Source organism: Castor canadensis, chromosome 4, assembly GCF_047511655.1.
Source record: "Castor canadensis chromosome 4, mCasCan1.hap1v2, whole genome shotgun sequence".
Lineage (NCBI taxonomy): Eukaryota > Metazoa > Chordata > Mammalia > Rodentia > Castoridae > Castor > Castor canadensis.
Window position 1 is genome coordinate 176,882,327 of NC_133389.1, and position 22,649 is coordinate 176,904,975.

A 22,649-nucleotide genomic window follows, 5' to 3' on the forward strand; every position below is an offset into this window, starting at 1 on the left:
TATTAGTGAGTGAGTCATTGTAGATAGAACTAAAAATAATAGATCCATACAAATGCAAGATGGTAGAAGCTAGTTAGTCATGTATTACACATGTTTATAAATAATGCTTTGTAACATGTAACTCTAATTGCAACTTTTAAGTCATGTGGTAAATCTTTGTGAAGTCTAGCATTATGTATAAGACAGCTGTCATTAGCAAAAGAGCTGCTCAGATTAACTTTAAATCTTGTTTTATTAATTGCAGGACTCATCCTGTCAGTGAGTTGAAAAATCAGTTCAGTGAGTTCTGACTAGCATTTAGAAGGGAGGGAAAAAATAGAGAACTGGGATGGGACAAATAGAATAGGGAGTGTTAGTGTAATTTTACCTAGTAAGGACAAGTGCTGCCTGGTGATATTTGCTTTTTATGGATGAATATGTGTGTTGTGGGGTCAAAAAAATCTGTAAGCCACCATTGGTGGTGGTAATACAGTTAGGTGGCCTGACAGCCCTGAGGTTGTTTCAGTGGCTGTACACAAAAGAGATTGATGGCAGGCTTTAATTGGAAAGGTCCAGTGCTGGGTCTTCCCTGACTTATTTGTACTTTTAACAGGGAGTAAAGGGAGACCTGTGTGACTTGCTGATCAGATTTATAGTTGACAGGAATCTGGTAGGGGATAACAAGATCAAGATTCAAGAAAAAAATTTAAATGTCATACTCTGTATTCAATCTAAATTAAAAGGAATTTAATAGGAATAATTATTCAGTCTTACAGACATGCCCCAAAATTGCAGTAGTAAGTGAGTGAAGATGTGACTCAGTACAGAACATATAGGAAAGACTGGGATTGATTAAATTGCTCAACAGAAAGTTTATCAGCTTTGTAGTTATGGCTATTAGCAGTACTAATGGAGTTTAAGACTGCACTTAGGAAATGCATGGATAGACAGTATTGGCTGGCCAGATCATACATGGAGTATGGGACCAAGTTTGGAACACCATGCTTTTTGAGAGGAACAATTACGAACTAGAATGCCTGGAGAATAACTGAGGGGATTCTGATTGAGTTAGTTCCCTCAGTGTTCATCATCCCTGTCTATAACAGCACCTTGGCTGGATGAGCTTTACAGGACTTAGCAGCTATGCTAAATGTAGTATAGAGTAAATATGACTGATGGCCCTTGCTTCCAGACAGCTTGAAGGCTGCTGTGGAGATAATAATGCATGTGTTTAGACGTCTCTTACTCTGTGTGCCCCAGTCCTGCCTGTCCTTGTCTACTCCTAACTGAAGTGGTTGCCCAAGCTTAATGGAATACTTCGTCAACTTCTAGTTCTAGTATTTACCCTTGGCTTAGACTGGGATGAGGTCTTGAATGAGAATTCTATTGCATCATTATTGGGTTTCATTTCTAAAAGGCATGCTGTTAATTCAATTTTTTCAATAACCTCAAATCACAGACCTGTAATTTTAAAAGATACATCAAATTTAGGTAGGCTTTACCACTAGAGCCACTCTACCAGCCCTAAAATTACATCAAATTTAAATGAGGTGTTTAGCATCATTTGTTTAACATGTATTTGGTATAGTTACCATATATAAAGAATATACTATTCACCTCAAAAGTAACTTAGTTGGTGGTAAACTGGCGAAGACTCGTGTTACCATGGATTTCTTTTGTGTATGTGTGGTACTGGCATTTGAACTCAGGGCCTCATGCTTGCCAGGCCTCTACCACTTGAGCCTCTCCACCAGTCTCAAGATGATATTGTTAAGCTAATTTAGAAATTGATATTTATTTAGTCACTCATTAAGAGGTATATACTCCCTTCTTAATGGCACTGGGTTTTTTTGTTTTGTGTTTTTTGTTTTTTTGGTTCCTAACCAAGCTGCCTTAAAAAAAAAAAAAAAAAAAAGACATTGGGAAAGTACTACTGCAGCCAGTACTCGAGTGGAAATAAAGGACTGCATAAAGAGCAGAAGCCAGAAATTGTGTGATTGTGTGTGTCTGTTAGAATACAGGAGAATGAAGCCATAGACCTCTGATACATGACACATTGTTGCTAAGAGTTACTTAGTTTTGCACCTCCAACCACAGGTTTAAATTGCAGAACCATTTGAGTAGATGTTTACACCTGCCCTACCTTGTTCCAGAAAGGATTTAAGGGAGCTTGAGGTATTCGATTGTACTTAATTACCATAGCTTTAGTCTTTGAAATCCATAATGATTGCATGTTATACTGATATCACTACAATAAAACTTGGCAATCTTCATATGATTCTCTCAGTATTCCAGGTGTAACTGAAGCTCCTGTTTGTAAAGTTAACGTGTAGATTTTTACAAGTGCTGTGGCTTTTCCAAAATGTTTGTAAAATGACTTTTTCTCTTAAAAAAAAAAAAAAAACCTACAAAAAGCAAAGCTTTCTCTCTTCTATAAGCAGGTATATCCTACTTTGTTGTTTGGATGAGGAATGAACTTCACCATTACAGCATGCATATTTCTTCTTTTCTTCTCGCAACTTCTCCCTGCCCCCCGTAGTGAAAGTGATAGTCAAGTTTATTAGGAAAGGAGTACACTTTAAATAGATGGAAGCAGATTATCTCTAGAACAAGTATGAGAATGACTTACAGCATATTTCTTAAACATTATGCTTAATGTATAAAAGAAGCTTTTCAAGGGTTAGCAAAACATTTTTTAGAGGAACACATATACAAACATTATGGTTAGTAAGCACATTTCATTAAGTACTCATTTGTTCATTTATTCAGAACAAAGTTAATTTAAAATAACATAGTTTCAAATACACTTGTGTTTAACGATGTTCTGAGATCAGCATGGTGACTCACACCTGTTAGCCCAGCTATTTGAAAAGCAGACATCCTGAGGATTATAGTTCAAGGCCAGTGTGTGCAAAAAGTTAGCAAGACCCCATCTCAAATAAATAAGCCAGGTGTGGCAGGGCACATTTGTGATCCCAGCTATGTGGTAGGCAAAGGTAGGAGGATCATAGTTCCAGGCTGGCCTGGGCAAAAACACTTATGTTTTTTGTTTTTTAAAAAAAAAAAAAGGAAAAAGCTAGAGGTATGCACAAGGCCCTGAGTTCCACTCTCCAGTACTGCAAAAAACCAAAATATTCTGAAAAAAAGGTAGGGAGTTTGTTTAGTTAAAACAGCGTTTTCTGAAAGTCTGTGATAGACTCATGGGCACACGGACCTTTAGCTCTGCAGTACAATATTCATTGCCTACTCTGCAGTGCATATTTGAGACTTTATGAACTCATTGTCGTTGCCATTGTTGAGCAATAAATATCCTCTTGAAGATCTGATGCAGAGATACAGGCCTTTTTTTTTGGGGGGGGGGGGCTAGTAATTAAAAAACCTTTAGAGGTAGTTGGCTGGCATTCCCAAGAATGGTTGGTTACCCATGTTGTTATTGCTATAGTTTCTAAGAACTATTTCATGGAGGGGGAAGGAAAGAGCCACCATAAACCAACTGTTGAAGGCATTATTGCTCATACATCCATTTCCTCTGGAGGTACTTTTTCTCTTACCTGTCATCAGCAAGGTGAGTTCAGTTGAATTGCAGTGGACAGATGAAACATGGGTAGATTGGTACAGTTAAGTAAGAGAGCTCTAAGACCCTTTAGAGGTGAAAGGATTGTTTTATGTCAGAAATCTAGATTAAGGTAATCATTTTTATAGTTACATACAAGTTTAACTTTGGCAAATAAGAGGGAATATTAAGCTGAGCAGAGTGCAGTGGATTATGCAATCCACCTTGTAATGACATACAAAGAAACATACCAGTTCTTCAAATAGAAACTTTTCCCTATTGCTAATTTCTTTAATTTTGAAATTTTTCAGGTATACACAGATAGGATCTAATATAGTTTCTAGTTTCAACAGTTACTAACACTTTGCTAGCCTTTTTTTTTTTTTTTTAGATCTATTCCCTGAAAGTCTATTAAGGCAAATCCCAGATCACTCATTTCAATATCTGTGTCTAACTGATAAGGATCTTTTTCCTCTATCTACTTTATTCTATTATAATACATAACAAAATTGTTAATTCCTTTTTTTGTGTATGTATGTGGGTCTGGTGTTTGAACTCAGGGCCCCATGCTTGCCAGGCATGTGCTTTTACTACCTGAGCCACTCTGCCAGCCTAGTAACTATTAATCATCATACCTAGTGTAGAATTTCCCTGGTTGCCAGCAGATCGTTTTTTTGAATCCAGAAAAGATCCATGAATTTTACCATTTAACACTCTTCACTGTCTTTCTCCTTTTTTTTTTTTTCTCTCTCATGATTTGTTGGAGAAACCAATTTTCATCCTGTCAAGCTGTTTCCCTTTAATGTTTAACTTGTTCCTGTATCTCTCATGTTTCCTATATTCTGATGGGTAGACCTAGAAGTTTGATTGGCTTCAAAGGTGTAATTTGGGGGTAAAAGAGAGATATTTTTATAAATGATTTTTTGTATTGCTATTGTGTTTTATCATGAGATACTTTGGTATTTGGTTGTCCTATTTTTGGTCATAGATCAGTGTGTTCCCTATGTTCAGTCCATGCATCCACTGAAATTTCCCATCTACCTTTCACCTAAGTTTATTTATTTATTTATTTATTTTGGTGGGACTGGGGTTTGAACTCTGGGCTTCATGCTTGCAAAGCTGGTGCTCACACAGCTGTTGCTCTACCTCTTGAGCCACATCTCCAGTCCATTTTCCTTTGGCTATTTTGGAGATGCGGTCTCACGAACTATTTGCCTGGGCTGGCCTCAAACTTCAATCCTCCCCATTTTAGCCTCTCAAGTAGCTAGTATTACAGGTGTTAACTGTCAATTTAATGGTCTTAGTGGCCATTAATGATTGTTGCTAGATCCGTTGTTTTATCAAGGATTACAGAATGGTAATATTCTCTTTTTGTATCTTGCTATGAATCTTATGTAGAGAACTTTCCCTTGTCAGCTGTTCAGTTACCCTGAAATACAGGCTGTACAGAAAAGGCAAGATAAATGTGCCATTTCTTTCCTTTTTATTTACCAATTTTAGAGTATTGGATTGTTACCTTTACAACCTCCAAGGTGACTAATGAAAATTATAGCGTAATTTTAATTATATTACTTTTAAATACATAATCCTTTTTATATAAACAGATGTTTTATTTGTATGTTGATGCATTGCGGTAATTTTTATTTTTATGCCCAAATTGTGCCATCTTAGGCCTTTTTAGTTTGGCTCCTGTGTCTTTTTTGGCATGTCCTCATTAGCATTTGCTTTGTATAACATGTCCCAGGCTCATCTTGTATAATTCTCACTGATTTTCATGACTGTTTTCCTAGTTCCTTGTACTAAAAGCTGAAAAAGTTTTTCTTTTTTTCTTTTTTTTTTTTTTAATTTGGTGGCACTGGGGTTTGAACTCAAGGCCTCAAGCTTGCTAGGCAGGCACTCTACCACATCAGCCACTCCATCAGCCCTTGAAATAATTATTTTAATGCTACTTCTATAATCAGGAAAAAATATCACAAGTTGCATGTACATGATGAATACCTTAACCTTAACATAAATATAAATATACAAGTCACATTCTCATTGCCCATTATTACTCTTTGATTTTTTTTCTGAGTATGTGCCTCTGCATAGAGCACGGTCAGATTAAAATATATGTGCAAGTTTATTTCTAAAGTATTTCCATGTAAGAAAAACTGGGTGTTTTTCATGTTAGTAGAAGTTTTCAGATTGATTTTAAATGACTTCACCTTTGTGGAGTTTGGAAATTTTATATGTGGTTTGAGCAGAGCTGGCACAAAGTGCTGTCAGCCCAACACCAGAGGTTTTGCATTTGAGGTCTGCATGACCGTTGTTAAGGCCTCGTACCACGTGGTTTACCTGATGCCCCTTTTTTCCCCCACCAGGCTGGTGCCTTGTGCTCTTAAGTGGTAACAGGCGCTCACCATATGAACACAGTACCTCAGTTCTCTGACCTGGCTGCAGTCTCCCTGTGTCCAGAGCTTCAGCATAGCAGCCAGGGTAAGCTTCTCAAAGCCACAGGGATACCCCCATGCATCTCGTGTGTGTGAATGAACAGGTGGTGTCCTGTAGATCTGTGGGTCTTCTGCATGTAAATCTCAAAGCTTAGTCTTTCTCCCGGAGCCCATACTGACATTTGTGGCATGAGTTGAGTGTGTTCAACAGACAGACAGTGGACAACATGGCGTAGTGACTTCAGGCCGGAAAATTAAGTTCTTTTTTGAAGTATCCCAAGGGTCAAGTCGGTTGAAACACTTCTAGCATTATCTAACAACTTGCATTGTGGTTTTTCTGCAAGCAACTTTAACGACTTTAATAAACCCATGATCCCCCAGCCTATAGAGGAATACAACATGATGCTGATAGTGATCATTGTTCCAGTTACTGCTTTTAAGGACAGGAAGAGTTTTTTTTGTGGTTGGTTTTCAGTTTTTCCCCCACTTACACCTATACCCTGGTAATGATACTGTAACTTAAGTCTGCTCCCAAGTCCACATATCTTGGGCTTCATTTAGACTCATTTTTCATATTTGTGTGCATTTTCCCAGTATCTCACTCTTGATTCCTTGTTCCAGGGATTCAACATTAATTTCCAAAATTAGGCCTAGCAGAGTGGCTCAAGTGGTTGAGTGCCTGCCTAGCAAGCATGATGCCCTGAGTTCAAATTCCATTCCTGCCAAAAAAACAAAAAGCAATTTCCAGCATTATCATGGGACTGGTGGCAACACAAGACATGAATCTTATATCTACAAAAATTTTTTTGCAATGCTGTGAATCGAATCCAGGGCTTGCAAATCCTAGGCACATACTCTACCACTGAGCTACATCTCCAGCCCTGTGTAGAAAATTTATTGGTTTTTCTCATTTACCTTCACTAAATTGTATTGTGTGTGGCATCAACAATCTGCCATGTGAAACTTGAGAGAAGAACATCCTTTTTGCATGCTCTATTCTACATAAAGTCTTCAGTGTAACTAACTAAAATTGCATGTTAAAGTTACTTAAGGTGTTTTTTTTTTCCTTTTGTTTTCTGCATTTTTATTTGCCTTTTCTTTCCTGTATATTTGCTTACTGTATTGTTTTGGTGATTTTAGGATAAAAATGCGCTGGTGAAGCAAATGCAGTGCCAGCAGCAGGTGGTTTTCAGTTGTGTATGTCATGCAGAATCTGAAGGGATGTGCATTCCTTAAAAATTCAATTACTTGTAAGGCAGATTTCATTTCTACTATTTTTATATGTCAACCCTCCCCTCCCCCCCAAAAAAGTACATTGGGCTTGACTTTCTGAACACTTGTAGACCCATTAGAAGACCGTTCTGATTATCACAAATTGTAGTGCCTGAAAACATTCTTAAGCTGATTGTCTTAGGAAGGAAGGAAGGAAGGAAGGAGGGAGAGAAAGAAAAGAAGGAAGACCTAGAAACTATATAGGCACTGTTATAAAATAATTATAGTTGAAATGTCACTGGTTCCTTGGAAATGCTGTACTCTTTGTATTTTCTGTCATTAGTGCACTTCAAATAAGTGTAGTTCGGAGGTCCTAGTGTTCACGCTTTAAAGCTAGGTAAATAACCTCATGTATAGCCATCTTTAGAGCTTGAATTTATTTTTAGTTTTAATTTTTATACAATGTGTAGACAGTTCCCTGTTGTCTGCATTTTAGAAGTATGCACAGTATAAATCTGTAATTCTATAAGTTTTATAATTATATAACTCCATCCTCCCTTTAAAAATTCCAAATAAACCCTTTATCTGAAGAAAAAAAAAAGCCCCACAATTTCAGTTGTCTTTTCTAAGAATTCTGGTTGTTTTTCCTTTTTCCACTATTTTAAAGAATTATTTAGTAGCCATCTTTGTACATAAATCTTATAGAAGCAATTGATTATTAGGATACATTGGTAGAACTGGGATTGCAGGTTAAGAGAGGAACATGTTTAAGGTTACTAATGTATAATGAATGTGAAAGATACTGGAGAACCTGATTAAACACTGCATAAAAGGTGGTCAACACCTAATTTGAAGTCCCCACTCTTCCACTTTACTAACTAGCTTAATGATATTTGAATACAACATCCAGTATTTTTGAGCTGCCTCTTACTCATCTATAAAACAGAAACCATAGAATTTCTCTTCGGATTGAAGAGTTAGAAGAATCCCACTCTGTTTCTTTGATGATCAAGAGTAATAGTTCATTTTATAAATATCCCAACAGTATGTGTTTGCCACATGCTATTCCACTTTTTAGGCAAAAGAATGAAACTAACAAAGTCCTTGTTTTCATGGGACTTATATTAATAGAGAAGGGAGATACATGTGAGGTTGTGTAAGTACTGAAAGAGAATGAAGCAGAATAAGAAGATGAGAATCAGAGGTGCTGTTTTGGAAACAGTGACCAGAGAAGGCCTTGAGGTGTGGTTTTTGCACACATGCATGCTTGACTTTATTTGCCTGTCTCAGCATGTAGCCCAGTCTTCCTGCATCAGCCTCCCTAGTGCTGGGATTATGGATAAACACCACCGCTCTGGCTCAAGACCTTGAATATTGGGCATTATTTTAGCAGAAGTGTGGATAAAGAAGGGAGAGAACCATGTTGGTTTGGGCTAAGATCTCCCATGTACAATGTGGGAAACACATTTAGGCCTGGTCCAGAAATATCAAGTCAGAGAGTATAGATGAAGTCTGGAGTGAAGAAGATGAGAGCAGAGAGGAACAGATTACAAGATGCTGTGTAGACTTGGTCTGGAGTCCAGATTTTATTGAATGAAATGAGAAGTCCTTGAGTGGGGCGGAGATTGAACAGAGAAGCGACAATGCTCTGTAAATGGTGCATGAGAGAGCTTACATTATTTTAAGTATTGCTGGTGTTCCTACTGCCACTATAACCATCTCGATAAAGAATTTCACTATTACTCCTCTTGAAGCCCCTGAAATTCTGATTTAAAATACATTGCAAAACACTCCATTTGGGCTGCAGAATGGCTTAAGTAGTAAGAATGCCTGCCTAGCAAGCGTGAGGCCTTAGTTCAAACCCCAGTACCACCATAAAACAAACAAACAAAAATACTCCATTCAGTGTTCACATTCTTATGAACATGACATAGTTGATTTAGAGCTATGTGTTTGGTGGCTTTGGTAATTAACCAAGGATCCGGCTGGTCTTAAAGCTATTCCTCCTTTATTTTAATAGAACTGAGTCATCACATCTTATCTGGAGCTAAGAAGGGCATGCCTCCCATCCATCCAAATGTGGAATCAAGGCTTTTAGATATAGGCTTAAAGGATAAGATCACTCATTTTATACCACTGAATATCACTATCTGGTCTGTCCATTTTGATTTTATAAGTAATAGTCATGAATCAGATTGTTTCTGTTTTTGAAACAAGGTCTTGATAAATAGCCCAGGATTCTTTTGCCTCTGAGGTGTGTGCTATCACACCTGACTATGAATCAGATTTTAGAAGGAAGGGGGAAAAAACTACCCCCACCACTATTTCCCCCTGCTACTATTTATTCAGATTTTACTGTGTGCAGATGTTGTACTAAATACTTTCAACATGTACTTTAATTCTTATACCACATTGTGAGGTAGCTATTGTTTGTACATTTCAGAGATGAGGAAAGGAGGCTTAGAAGTCAGTTAAGGCCTGAGAAAGTTAAAATTCAAACCCAAACTATCTTTAAAACCCATGTAATTAATTAACTACTGTGCTTTCTATAATTTCTCTGCACTACTAGTACTTAACACAGTATCTCTACATATTCAGCAATTGTATGAATTAAGTAACATTAACCCTGGAAGCAGGGGATTAGGACATAGAGCCAGCTATCTTTAAAGGTGGGAATTGGGGAGTTAAATGGTTACTATATTTTATACTTTCCATAATTAAGTATATTAATAGTACCTGTATGTAACAGTCTTACTATGTGGAGGTTTTTTTGTTTGTTTGCACTTTTTGCATTTGACCACCAAGTTTGAGTCAGATCAAACACACATGTTAATGTAGAGACTTATGAACTCAGCTGTCTAGGAATGTGTTGTCATTAAGCAGTTTTTCATTATTGTCTCTAAACCCTTACACTCACATTCATATATGCACCAGGATGTTGTCTCAAGTATGGGCATTCTTGATGCCTTAAGTTTATGGCATATAGTGAATACACAGTATTTGAATGAATGAATGTGTCCTGATGACTGACTGATGGATCGTTTGCTACTTTTCAGTATTTGTCAGTACATGGTTAAGCAGCAGTGTGTTCCATAAGCCAAAAGCAGTCAGATTGCCAAAGATGGACAGTACTCAACATCCCAAACTTTAATCATGTGGATTTTTATTTTCCCAGTGGCTGTTCTGTATATTCTCCAGCACTGTTTTGGGATGGAACTTTCTGCTTTTAGGAATATTAATGGAACAGAGTGGTGATTTGAAATTTTTGTGATTTTTAAGACAGAAGTGACAATTTCTAGCATCATCTGGTCTCCCATCTGTTTTGGAGAAGAAAGTAGACTCCTAGCATAAAGAACTACAAATATAAAGCAAGCAGTAAAGAAAGAATCCATTAATAATGATTACCTCTATAGGTTATGCAGGTGATTTTCATTTTCTACCTTATGTAATCCTTTAATGTTTGAATTTTGCAAAATGAAAAATACAGCCATTTTTTTTTTAAGCTAGAATTTGAACTCTCAGTGATGGACTAAGAGGCAGGAACAGATAGACTCTATTCTGACTTACCCCTCCCAAGGATATAGAAATCAGCAGAAAGAAGTGCTTATGTAATCACCAGCATGAAAAGCAGTTCTCTTTTTTTCAGTAATGATGGTGATGATTTCAGTGGTCAGTAAATGCCCCAATCATTGTGAAAACCAAATTTTCTAAAGCATTTCTCTCTTACTGCATTTATACTACTATCACAAGATACCCGAGATTGGTTAACAGAAAGAACAAAAGTTTGTCTCTGTTCTTGAGGCTGAACTCAAAATCAGGATGCTGGTATCTGGTTGAAGTCTACATCCCCATATTGTGGAAGATGGAAGGTCAAGATGGGATGGACACTGTTCTCACATGGCAGAAGAAAGTGAATCCACTCTTTCAAGCCCTTCTTAATAGCAGCATCAATCAATTCATGAGTATGACTCCCTCATCATGACCTAAACACTTCCTGTTAAGTTCCACCTCCCAACATTTGCACTGGGGATAAGTTTCCAGCACACAAATTTTGAGGGACATTTAAGATCATAATATTGGCCCCGTTGACAGTACCTGACTTATGTGGAGAATAGTGGGGGTCTGTAAAGATTGATTTACAAGACAGAATTGATTGAAATTGTGAACTGATTATATATGGAAGAGTTAAGCAAGTGGATGGAGTCAGCTGTCATAGCTAAAGGGTGTGATAGGGTAAACAGTGGATCCATTCACTCTGAAAGGGAACACAGAAAAAGAAGCAGGATGTAGATGAGATTTGTGATGCCAGGATGACATATAGGGAGTGGTATTTGGAAATGCAGACTAAGGGGTTGGAGCAAGAAATGAATTTCAGATTACCAAAACCATAGTTGAGACCACCTAGAGTGAATGTAGGGTAAGGAGACAGCCAGTAATGGAATCTTGAAGGACATCAGCTTTGGAGTTAAGATGAGTCATTGAATTAAGTACAGAAAGATAAGTAAATGCAGATAGAAAGTTTGGTGAGAAGCAAGCAACTAGTGGAAAGCAGTGAATAAATATTTGGGCAAAGCAGATAGCTACTGGATTCCTTTCACAAATTCAGTAATATGTTAAATTACCCCTTCCCATTTTCAAGTTAAATTTCTCCCTAAGTTTTCTTTATCTTTAGGATTATGAGCATACACTACTGATTTGCCATCAAGAGCAAGTATACCCTCTTCCCCACCTCCTCCACTCCCCTAAACTGGGGGGTGGGAGATGTGGGTGTGGGTTTCCATATCTCCCTTGAGGATCCTAACAATAACTGGCTTTGTCCCAACTGCATTAATAATTTTGCTCAGCCCAGAGGCATCCTGCTGAGGTTTGTAGGAACCAACTTTTTGGAAAAGATAGGAAGTTAGTATTTGAAAGCTAAATGAGTTTTTTTAATTGTGATATGTAATTCTGCCTATTTCATTGATGAACTCCAGTTATGTCCAAAACATACTTTAAGCTATTTAAACAATATTAAAAATTTTGAACATACACTAATAATGAAAACCCATATGCTCATCATCTTAAATTTTAGAATTGCAGTTTTACCAATACTGTGGAAGTAGCTGGATATCAGGGAGCAGAGAGGACATCAGTGTGGCTGGAATTCTGTAATAGGGACCAGAGGGCTATGCTGTGAATTGGAGATGGGTAAAGGCTAGGACCAAAGCCAGGAATTTGGATTTTATTCTACTGGCAATGAAGTTACTGAAAAAGTGCCTGAATAAATGGCTTCTTGGAATCCTACAGTCCCTATACCACTTGTGATAAAGGTAAACAAAAAAGATGTAGATTGTTACAGTAAACTCTTAACTCTTTCTTATTTAACTACTGTTACTTCCAGCTTGGGCATCACCATACTCTTTGGATTGTCAGTTCTAAAATTTAGACTTGTGCCTGTGGGTTTCCCATCCTTCAAGGGTACTGCTTCCAAGGTGGACCAGGCTTTTAGGAAGGCATAGTCTCCTCTCTAAGGAGAAAGTAGTACCAGCTGAAGAGTCCACTCTGTCATGTAAACATTGTCTGAAGGTCCTGTGTTCTATGAAGGAATTAACTTTTTCTTCTTGTGAGTATAGAGTAAGGAGATTGAAATGAGAATTGAAACTTAAAAGATAAGCTCGTTTTAAGCCTATTTTGTTCCAGATCTTCCTGTTCCTCTTTATTATCACTAAAACCAGTTAGTGATTCATGAAATCTGGTTAGTCACTGTGTATTTTAAAGAATGAAATTGAATAAAATAGAAAACATCAGTTTAGATTAGTTTTAGTTCTAGAGTTTTGTGTGTGTGTTTGTGTAATACATTAAATAAATTTCACAATGTAGAACATGTCAAAGTTTGAAACCCGCTTCTACTTCTGTTGGTTTTTTTCTTTGAAGATTAGAAGTCTGTAGCTTGCTTTCTTCTGTCATTCTGCCTTCTATTCAGATGTTTTATAGATAGTATTTTTTAGTGTTAAGGATGAATTACTGTATTTCATCCATTGTTTGCTTTAAATTTAGGCTTTATGTTAATTAAAGTTACATGTATATATACTTGAAGGTGTCAGATAGTTATGAAAAAAAAGAAGAAAAGAAAAAGGCTCCTAAGGGAAAAAATGCCAGACCTTATCCTTTTCCCTCTCCCTTGAAGTAGCATGTTTCAGTTCTTTTGACTGGTTGTTTTGTTATCTAATGCCATCTTTAATGACCATGCTTGTATGACACGTCCATGATTTCATCACAATACTTGTGAGACAGGACATTGAGACAACCGTTTCTACCTCAGTAGCTGCTTTAGTTTTCTTTATTGTACTCACTGCACATTCAGCAACACAAAATCAGTACTTAGTGGTTGTATGCATGCTAATCCAACATGTTTAAGAACTTTATTTCTTAAAACATTGCTTTTTTACCTCTTCAGTGTTCTAGGTACATGTCTGGCTACTTGTCCATCATGTCCAGGCATTCTTAAATCTTAATAATTTCTGGATTTCTGATTATTTTTAAAATCACATCACTTATGACATGGAATAGTATCATATTTAAGTTTAGTAAATAACAAACCTAGACATAATAAACAAATTCTGTATTGCAGAAGTTTTAGGGGTTGTTTCCTTGGTTTTGTTACACCCCCTCCCCATGTACAGACACATTTTTGATAGTTGTATTGTGTGAGAAGGTGAGTCCGCGGACATAAAATGAAACAAAATAATTTGTGGAGAATTACTATACTCCAGAAATAAGAGCTCTATACTCTCATTTCCTCTTTAACTGTATTTTTAAAAACTAGATCATAATAGAATGTATAAAGTGTGGGGTGGAGAATATGAGTCTGTCAAGGGTAATTTCACTCATGATCGGATCCTGTTGAGGAACAACCACTTCTTATTCTGGGTACATGTACTATATTTCTTTAGAGAACATTTTATTAGTTTATATGTCCTGTAGAATCATAGCAGGTATGGTGTATTAATTAAAAGGAATAATTGTGTCACACCTTCTCTTTCTCTCATAGAAGTATTTTGTGTACGTGTTCTTTTGGGCAGTTGTGCTTTCTGCTGTGACCAACATTTGGTGTGTGGTAGGACATTTTAAACCTCCTTTACCCTGGAAAGTCACCTCTTCCACCATTGAGCCAGAGCTGAAAATATCTGTGTTGCATAGCACCGTAACACTTCCTGCAAAATACCATTAAACATTGCAACCCTCCTCCTACCACTGACATGTAGCATCACTGCTATTTGCTGAGTTGCAGATGGGAAAGATAATATTTTCAGAGAACTTACTGTGTAAGTGTGACCCATGATGTTTATGTGGAAGTGACCTGCTTGCCCCCCCAAAAAAATGATTTTTTAAAAAGGTAGTGGAAAAGAGTGATTCAGGACTTAGGTGCCATCAAGCCAGATTATAAGAGATAATGTAACAGCCAGTTGGGAGTGACTCTGTTCAAACATCTAAACTTCTTGTCATAGAAAACATATCTACAACTGGATTTAAGCATTTTTGAATATTTAGAAACTATCATGGAGAACATGTTAAGCTATTTCTCTTTGGTTAGTGAGGATATGGTTTTAATTTGATTGAAAAAGGACTTATAAGCTGACAGAGCTGAGATGGGTGATACTTAGGGACAAAGAGTGGTCATAACATCATATCAAAACATGTTGAGAAATAACATCCTTGTTTGTGATTTAATTGTAGGGGTAACAACATTATTTTGTATGTTCTTTTCCCCTAAGTATTTATCATTCATAAACAGATACGTATTTCACTGTATCTCAGACTTTAGGGAAAAACATAACAAGTTCTGTCTTCATATGAAATCTCAGGCCAAATTCAGAAGAAGTGTTACGATGCTTCTATGCAGTAGAGATATTTCTGCTTGCATGGGTGAAAAACAGTAGGGTTGGAATATCTGAGACTGATCTCTTCCTACTTTGGTGTAGGGGTGGGAAGTGAGGAGACATCTGATACAGTTAAATACGAAGTTGGAATTCAGTTTGAAAAGCACTTTCTTCTGAAAACTGTTACCTTTTCGTGCTTGCTAGGAAGTTGTTTAGTGGTTATGAGCTGAACTTATTTTAGTCTGTTTATTAAAACAGATTGTATTTTCCAGCACATTCTCAAGTTATTTCCATCATTTGTCCTGTTAACTTTGTTTGCTCGTGTCCTTCCTTTGGATAATTAATATTGTGCTTTGTGTGGTTGAAATGGCATTTTCTGCTACCACAAAAAAACTAAGAAATTTGAGAAGTTCATTATCTCCCCGCCACACTCCCAGGGTTTTATCCAGTGAGTTCTTTCAAAGGAGATGGTAAAATCCAGGCTAAAGGAGGATATATTGTATCTGTAACATCATAGCCTTCAGGATCTGCTGGGAGACTGGTCTAAGGTGCCATCAAGGTTCTATCTGTCTCTGAGACATTGACTGAATGGGAAGATGGACACCAAGGAAACTTGTGCATGTTTGGTGCAGGCCCCTCCCCCACACGCATCGGCACCAGAACAGGAGGAGCATCTGGAAGGACCTAGATAGGAAGCCTGATGTTTTTAGCTGAGCCCCTTCCCTGGCTTTTTGCACCTATTAATTGGAGGTAGTGTATGATGATTAAGGACACAAGATTAAGACAGACCTGAGCTTATTTTACCACTTACTAAACTGAGCCGATTCTGAACCTTGCTATACTTCGCCTGTAAGTGGGAGCAATAATGTCTCTCAGGGAATTGTTTGAAAACATTCTATGAGATGATGAATTAAATGATTAGCATCAGACCTAACACCAGTACTTGCCCTGTGAGTGTAACTGCTGCTGCTGCATTAGCAGCATCTGTGTGTTGTTCCTCGAATGAGCAGAGGCTTTGAAACGAAATAATATAGTGCTTTAAAAAGTATAAAGTATTTGTTCTTGTGTGCTATATCATCTTTTACATTAGCGGGTTTCCCAGTTAACTACTGGTTTTGAGAGTCCTATAAAATGGCTGTCTCAAGTACTGGTTTTCTTCCCAGGTTAGAATTTAGTGTGTCTTCTGTTGACCCCACTTTCTTCTCACCTGAGTCTATACTGTGTTTCAGGTGAAACAGGCAGAGTGCAGTGAAGGCCTCTGTCATTGCCGTCATGCCGTTCCCATTTGGCAAGTCTCACAAATCTCCAGCAGACATAGTGAAGAACCTGAAGGAAAGCATGGCTGTTCTGGAAAAGCAGGACATTTCTGACAAAAAAGCAGAAAAGGTATGCATTTGGCTTTACTTACATTTTAACTTTTATAATTAGGAGCAAACATAAGGTAAATTATGAGGTAATTTTTTAAGGACAATTCTCATTTGGATTTATTTGGGTTCTTAAAATACAATCCTAGCAGTATTTACTACTGCTATTGCCAAAACACGTTTTCTCCTGTGCTTCTCTCTCATAAACATATTTCTAACTTTTTTGTCCATTTTTCAGTTACAGTTTGCAAGTTTACTTAAATTGTTTATTTCATTGTCAAAGTGTTTTATCTGATTCTTGAAAGCAGTGTTTCCATGGGCACTTTTTTTTTTCTTTTTTGTTTGTACAGTGCTGGGGATTGAACCCAAGGTCTTGGGCATGCTAGGCAGGTGCTCTAATAATTGAGCCAAATCCCTAGCCCTCCACTGGCAATCTTCTTGAAAGGATACCATTGCTCACTTCCTGTCTTTCTACCCATATCAACTCTCTCCACCTTCCCATTCACTAGAGTTCAAATCCTGACTTTCATCACACTATTCCCTAAAACACCATTTTTCACTAAATATTGTGTGGTCTCCTTCCAAAAGGGCTTATGAGTAGAACCTGAGTTCTGTTCCTTGATGAAGATCTCACAGTCTTTCTCATGCACCTTAGCAGTTGCTACAGCATCTTGCACCAAGTCAAATAGCAAAATGCTTTTGCTTCTCCATGGAATTCTGTTCCTCGTCACCCCATTTCCCTCAAAGCCTCATTCATCTTTCAAAACTGCCACATACATTTCCTTTTCCTACATGGCTTCCCAGAATACTCCCTCTCCAGTCCCATCCCTGCCCAGTAAAACAAATCTCTGTCATTTGAGCACCTGTCTTGGAAATGTCAGAGCCATCACAATTTTCAACCTGATTGTTTTGTTGTATTTTTGTCTCCCTTACTGGACTGTGAGCTCATTGGGCAATGTGTCATTTCTGGCCCCTCTGTGCCCTCTAGGGTACCTGACTTCCATGGGCTGAATGCGTGGATATTTATAGATGAAGTCTTTCAACTCATTTTTATTTGAGAGATTATTTTCTGTCTTAGAAGAAATATTAGGCTTCTTAACTACTATCTTTTAAGACTCTAGTTTGCCTTTGTTCTTAGAATGTTGTAATGATTATTTGATTTGAGGTTCTTCCTCTTAAATATTATTATACTGCAGTGTAGTATAAATATTATTATACTGCAGGGAGTTTGAGGAGTTTATGAATGATTATCTATTCTAGTGGTCCCAGATTCTTTGTCTATGAGCTATTATTTCTGCTCTGTCAGTATTTTACTGTGTTATTTTATTACAGTCTTTTAGTAAATGCAGCTACCTGATTTTAGCCTATCCAGTTTCCTTGCATTTTCTCATTCTATTTAATATTTTTAATGCTTTTTTGGACTGGGAAACCAGGGTAACCGAAATAGTTTGTGGGTTTTTTTTTTTTTAAAGCATATAGATTCTAAGAGAACTTTCCTGGGCAAGTGGTATTGTTATAAACACAGAACTGAAGTACTTTTCCCAGCTTATTAAAATAATAAATAGCCTATAAAAATATGGACAGTCTATCTCCAGAAACTAGAGGCATATATTTCCAGGAAATTAGAGAAGACATTTGCCAGAATCAGAGTAATACCTGCTAACTCAAGGATAAAAATACTTAACTTGGCCTCTCTTTCACTGTTGGACAGTCTACAGGGTTTGCAAGAGGTGGCAGTAGCTACAGCTAGCAAGAAGGTGTGGTACCCATGACTGGGATGGCCAACTGGTCTGAAGAGGCAGTGTGAGGGATAGCAGATCCCATGGAGTAGACATGATACCTGTCTGCCAAAAATTGCCTCACTGGCTGTTCTTCACCCTTATTCTGAAACTGCTAGTCATTGGAAGGCTAATAATGTGTGTGTGTGTCCATAAATTAAAAATGATCCATTTCTTTTATCTGTGCCTAAATATGCTATCCACCTCTTAAATGCATTCTGTTCATCAAACTAATATTGCATATGCAGAGAGAGAGAGAGAGAGTTTGTGTGTGTGTGTGTGTGTGTGTGTGTTTGTTTTGCTAGGGATTGAATTCAGGGCCTCATTCATGCTAGGCAAATGCTTTACTGCTGAGTTACCACCAACCCAACCTTCTCATGAAACTAATACTGAACACCTATGTTATATACTGGTCACATTTTAGGTTTGGGGGATATAGTACTCAGTAAGATGGACAAGGTCTCAGCTCTTTTAGAGCTTCCATTCTAATTTGAGAAGGATGAATGATAAACATATAACTGAACAAGAATTTCAGGTAGTTAGTAAGTGCCACAAAAATAATAAAATAGACTGGTACAATAGCATGTTTCTCAAAACCTCTTTTTTTTACTCTTTTATATTCCTAAATTATTAAGGACCTAAAATAACTTCATGTAAGTGAACTATCTATTGATATCACCCCATTGAAAATTAAAACCAGGAGTTTAAAATATACCTACTCATTTAAAAGTAACATGCTATTCCATATTAACATAAATAATGTATTTTTATGAAGATAACCATATCTTTAAAAATGAAAAATACAGAGAGAAAGGTGGCATTGTCTTGAAAAACGTCTTTTGATGTATGGATTAGTAGAAGACCATTGGATTCATACATTCGCATTTGCATGCAGTGTGTCACCATTCATTATATTAGGTTTTTAAAAAATTTTTATTATTACTTGTTCTGAAATCATTTACGAGTAGGAGGGAAACCCCTGAAATTTCCGGTTTATTTTATCAGGATTCAAAAGGAAGTAGCAACTAGTGCAAATGGGGAAGGAAAAAGAGCCCAGACCTACCTAAAATAGTGAAAAGTTGAAGATCTAATTACTAAATATAAAACCATGAAAAACAGTGTTGATAGTCACATTAAACTGTTAACATTGTTGTGGAAATTCTAGCCAATACATAAGGAAATGGCTTATAATAGAAATTGAAAACAGCTGTTGCAAATAAAGAGGGAAGATTACAGTGAAGAGCTATTCATAAATGTTTGCAAAATGCAAGAGAGCCATGAGGAAATGAGAGCCTCATAAGGCAACTAAATGAGTAGAATACACATAACTACTTTAAATGCCAGCTCTAACTATCTAGAATAAAAATTTTGAATTTATAAATGTCTTATTCCAAGAATGTAAGATGTTCAGGAATATTTTCATCAGGAAGTATGCTGAGTCTATATGAAGAAAACTGTAGAACCTTCTTCACAGAGACACAAAAGAAAACTTAATCCATATTATCAGATGGAAAGATCAAATATAGTTAACATGCCATTTCTTCCCAAATTCATTTTTAAGCTTGAAGCAGTTCCATCTTTTTGGAACTTGACAGATAGAAATTCTTCTCTACTTTAAATCAAAACATACTTTACTTTAAAAACCTATTCCATCCACAGTCATGTGTTTTGCAGACCAAAAATCCATTCATGTTCCTTTCTCACTCCCAAATCCATTCACTTTATTTAAAAAAAAAATTTTTTTTTATCTAGATTCTAAGTACTTCTTGTTTTCCTTGTTCCACCGTGGTCTTAGCCATCATTATTTCTGCTTTGGATTACTGCATTGTCCTTCTCACTGAGCACCCTCATCCCCCTACATTTCTTCCAAAATGTGACTCAAATAATATTTCCCTTAAATAGTCAAAATCTTTACGTGGGTCTAAAGTACATGCTGCAGCCAAATCTTGCCTAGGCCTATTTTTGTAAGGCTCCTGAGGATGGTTTTTACATTTTTAAAGCATTTTTAAAAAACAAAGAAATACATGAAATAGAAACCTTATGTGTCTTGCAAAGCTTAAATACTTACTACATGTCCATTTACAGAAAAATAAAGGCTGATCCCTGCCTTAGATAATCAGGTCCATGATCTTAGTGGTCTCTTTTCTTTTTCCCACATTGGCCTTCTTTCTTCCCAGGCTTTAGTCACACTCCTGCCTTTAGGACTCTGCATTTGGCTGTTCTCTTCACCTAGAATGTTCTTTTTCAGCTCTCTCTTTGGCTTACACCCTTTTTCAAGACTGCTTAGGTGCTGCCTTTCCCCCAACTCCTATTTACAGTGCAGCTTACCCTTTTGTATTCTTTTTCCCACTTACTCTGTTTTCCTTCATAGTATATGGTAGTAACATTTTCTTCTTGCATTGAATCACAAGCCTTCCAAGTGCTTAGATTTATTGTAATAGAATAGAAAGAGTTAACATGAACTGTCACTTTGTTCTCTTCTAAATGCTTAATGATTGCTGAATGAGGTAAAACCATATTGTCAAAAGTGTTGTAACAACTCCTATGTTGAGTTTGTGACTAACGAGAGAATACCATAACCAAGCATCTTCTCTGGGTTCTGTGGTGGTGACCAAGTATCATATTCCTTTTTTAGTGCTGCCACACACAGAAGGAATGAGATAAGTGATTTTTCTCAAGAAGTCTATCCTGGTAGTCCTAGTGTCATCATGTATTACTATTTAGGATTATCAGAGGACATTTTCATGATGAGATGAATAATGGTGCCTCATGGATCTGATGGTTGAATATAGAGTTTGGTCTGCTGCAAGATACAGTCCTCAACTCTAAGCTTCTACTGTGGTTAGCTTATGCAAGAGAATTAAAGGCTTTAATTAGCAGCTTCTGATTGAGGAGAATAGAAAATTCTGTGGATGATTGGATCTGGTATCAAAGAAGGGTCAATTAGCTGGAGGTGGGGGCAGAGGTTGGAGAGTATATATAACCTTAATTGATATAATCTAATAGAGATAAAAGTATAGCTCTGTATTTGAGCTGTTTTTAAAAAAAATAGCAAGAAGATAGATCCACTGTGTATCAGTAATCACAATAGACATAAATGGTCTGAACACTGCCAATAAGAAACTTATTTAACAGGTAGCAGCACAAATAGATTAAAAGTAACACTTCTCAAAAGAAAGTTGGAATGGCTCTACTGAAAGCAGGCAAAACAGATTTCAGATCACAGAATATTGCCTGGAACAAAGAAAACCATTTCATGGTAAAGTAGGGATCAGTTAGTTAATCCAGTGGACATAATCCTAAATATTTGTACACCTAAAACAGAGCTTCAAAATAAAATAACCAAAAATGAGAACTGAAAGAACACTAGTTACAGCCACAAAGTAATACCCCACTTTCAATAATTACAGAATAAGCATGCAGAAAATCAGCAAAGTTTTTCTTTTTCTGATGTTTTTGTTTATTTGTTTTTGAGTAAGGCTTTCTCTGTGTAGCCCAAGTTGGCCTCAGACTCAGTGTATAGTCTAGGCTGGTGAACTTTTGATCCTCCTGCCTGAGCCTGCCCAGTGTTGGGATTATAGGCATGTACTGGCACACCCGGCTCAGCGAGGATTTTGTTCTTCACCAGGCTGGTACTGTCAACCAACTTGACCTGATTAACAGTTGTAGAATACTCCACTTAACACCATCAGAGCAAGCGTACTTACTCTTTTTAAGTGCAGTTGGAACATTTACCAATGTGGACCATATTGTGGTCATTAAAAAGTAAGAAGTCTCAGAACATTTTGAAGGATGAAGTTAGGTCCTCTAGCCTAGACTAATAAGAACAAAGAGAAGATGGAAATTGCTAATATATGGAATGAGAGTTGACATCATAGATTCTACAGATAATAGAACGGTAATATTATGAACAATTTTATGGCAGTAAATTTGACAACTTTAATGAATTGGAGAAATTCCTTAAAAGATACAAATCGCCCAAGCTCACTTAGGAAAAACTAGAGAACCTGAATAGCCCTATGTCAAAGTGATTGGAAAAAATGTAGCTACTAACTATACCATCAAGAAACTCTGGGCCCAAAAGACTGCACTGGAGATTTCTACCAAATGTTTCATTCTTTTTCCTTAATTATTTTGAGATAGGATCTCACTTGGTAGTCCAGGTTGGCCTCGAACCTATTTTTGTGGCCCTGGCTAGCCTCAAACTTGTGATCTTTCTACTCAGCCTCCCAAGTGGTAGGGTTACAGACATGCAACACCACATCAGGCTTCTACCAAATGTTTTAAGGACAAAAAACTAGAATTGCTGTGCAGAGTATACTAGAAAATTTAAGAGGAAGGAATAGTTCTTAATTCATTCAAGTCACCATTATCCTCATACCACAATAGGACAAAGATATTATAAAGAAAATTACAAAGTAACATCACTCATGAAGAAGGATATAAAAATTGTAAACTATATTTTTTTCATT

The 22,649-nt window shown here is 36.9% G+C and overlaps 1 protein-coding gene across 1 annotated transcript in view; it reads left to right on the top strand.

Annotated features, from left to right (window-relative positions):
• Positions 1-22,649, top strand: part of Cab39 (calcium binding protein 39) — an 84,882-nt gene that overhangs the window by 19,182 nt on the left and 43,051 nt on the right. Inside the window, exon 2 of the mRNA XM_020184147.2 lies at positions 16,265-16,421. Coding sequence (XP_020039736.1) covers positions 16,308-16,421 — 114 coding nt within the window. The 5' untranslated portion in view covers positions 16,265-16,307. The remainder of the gene's footprint in view (positions 1-16,264; positions 16,422-22,649) is intronic.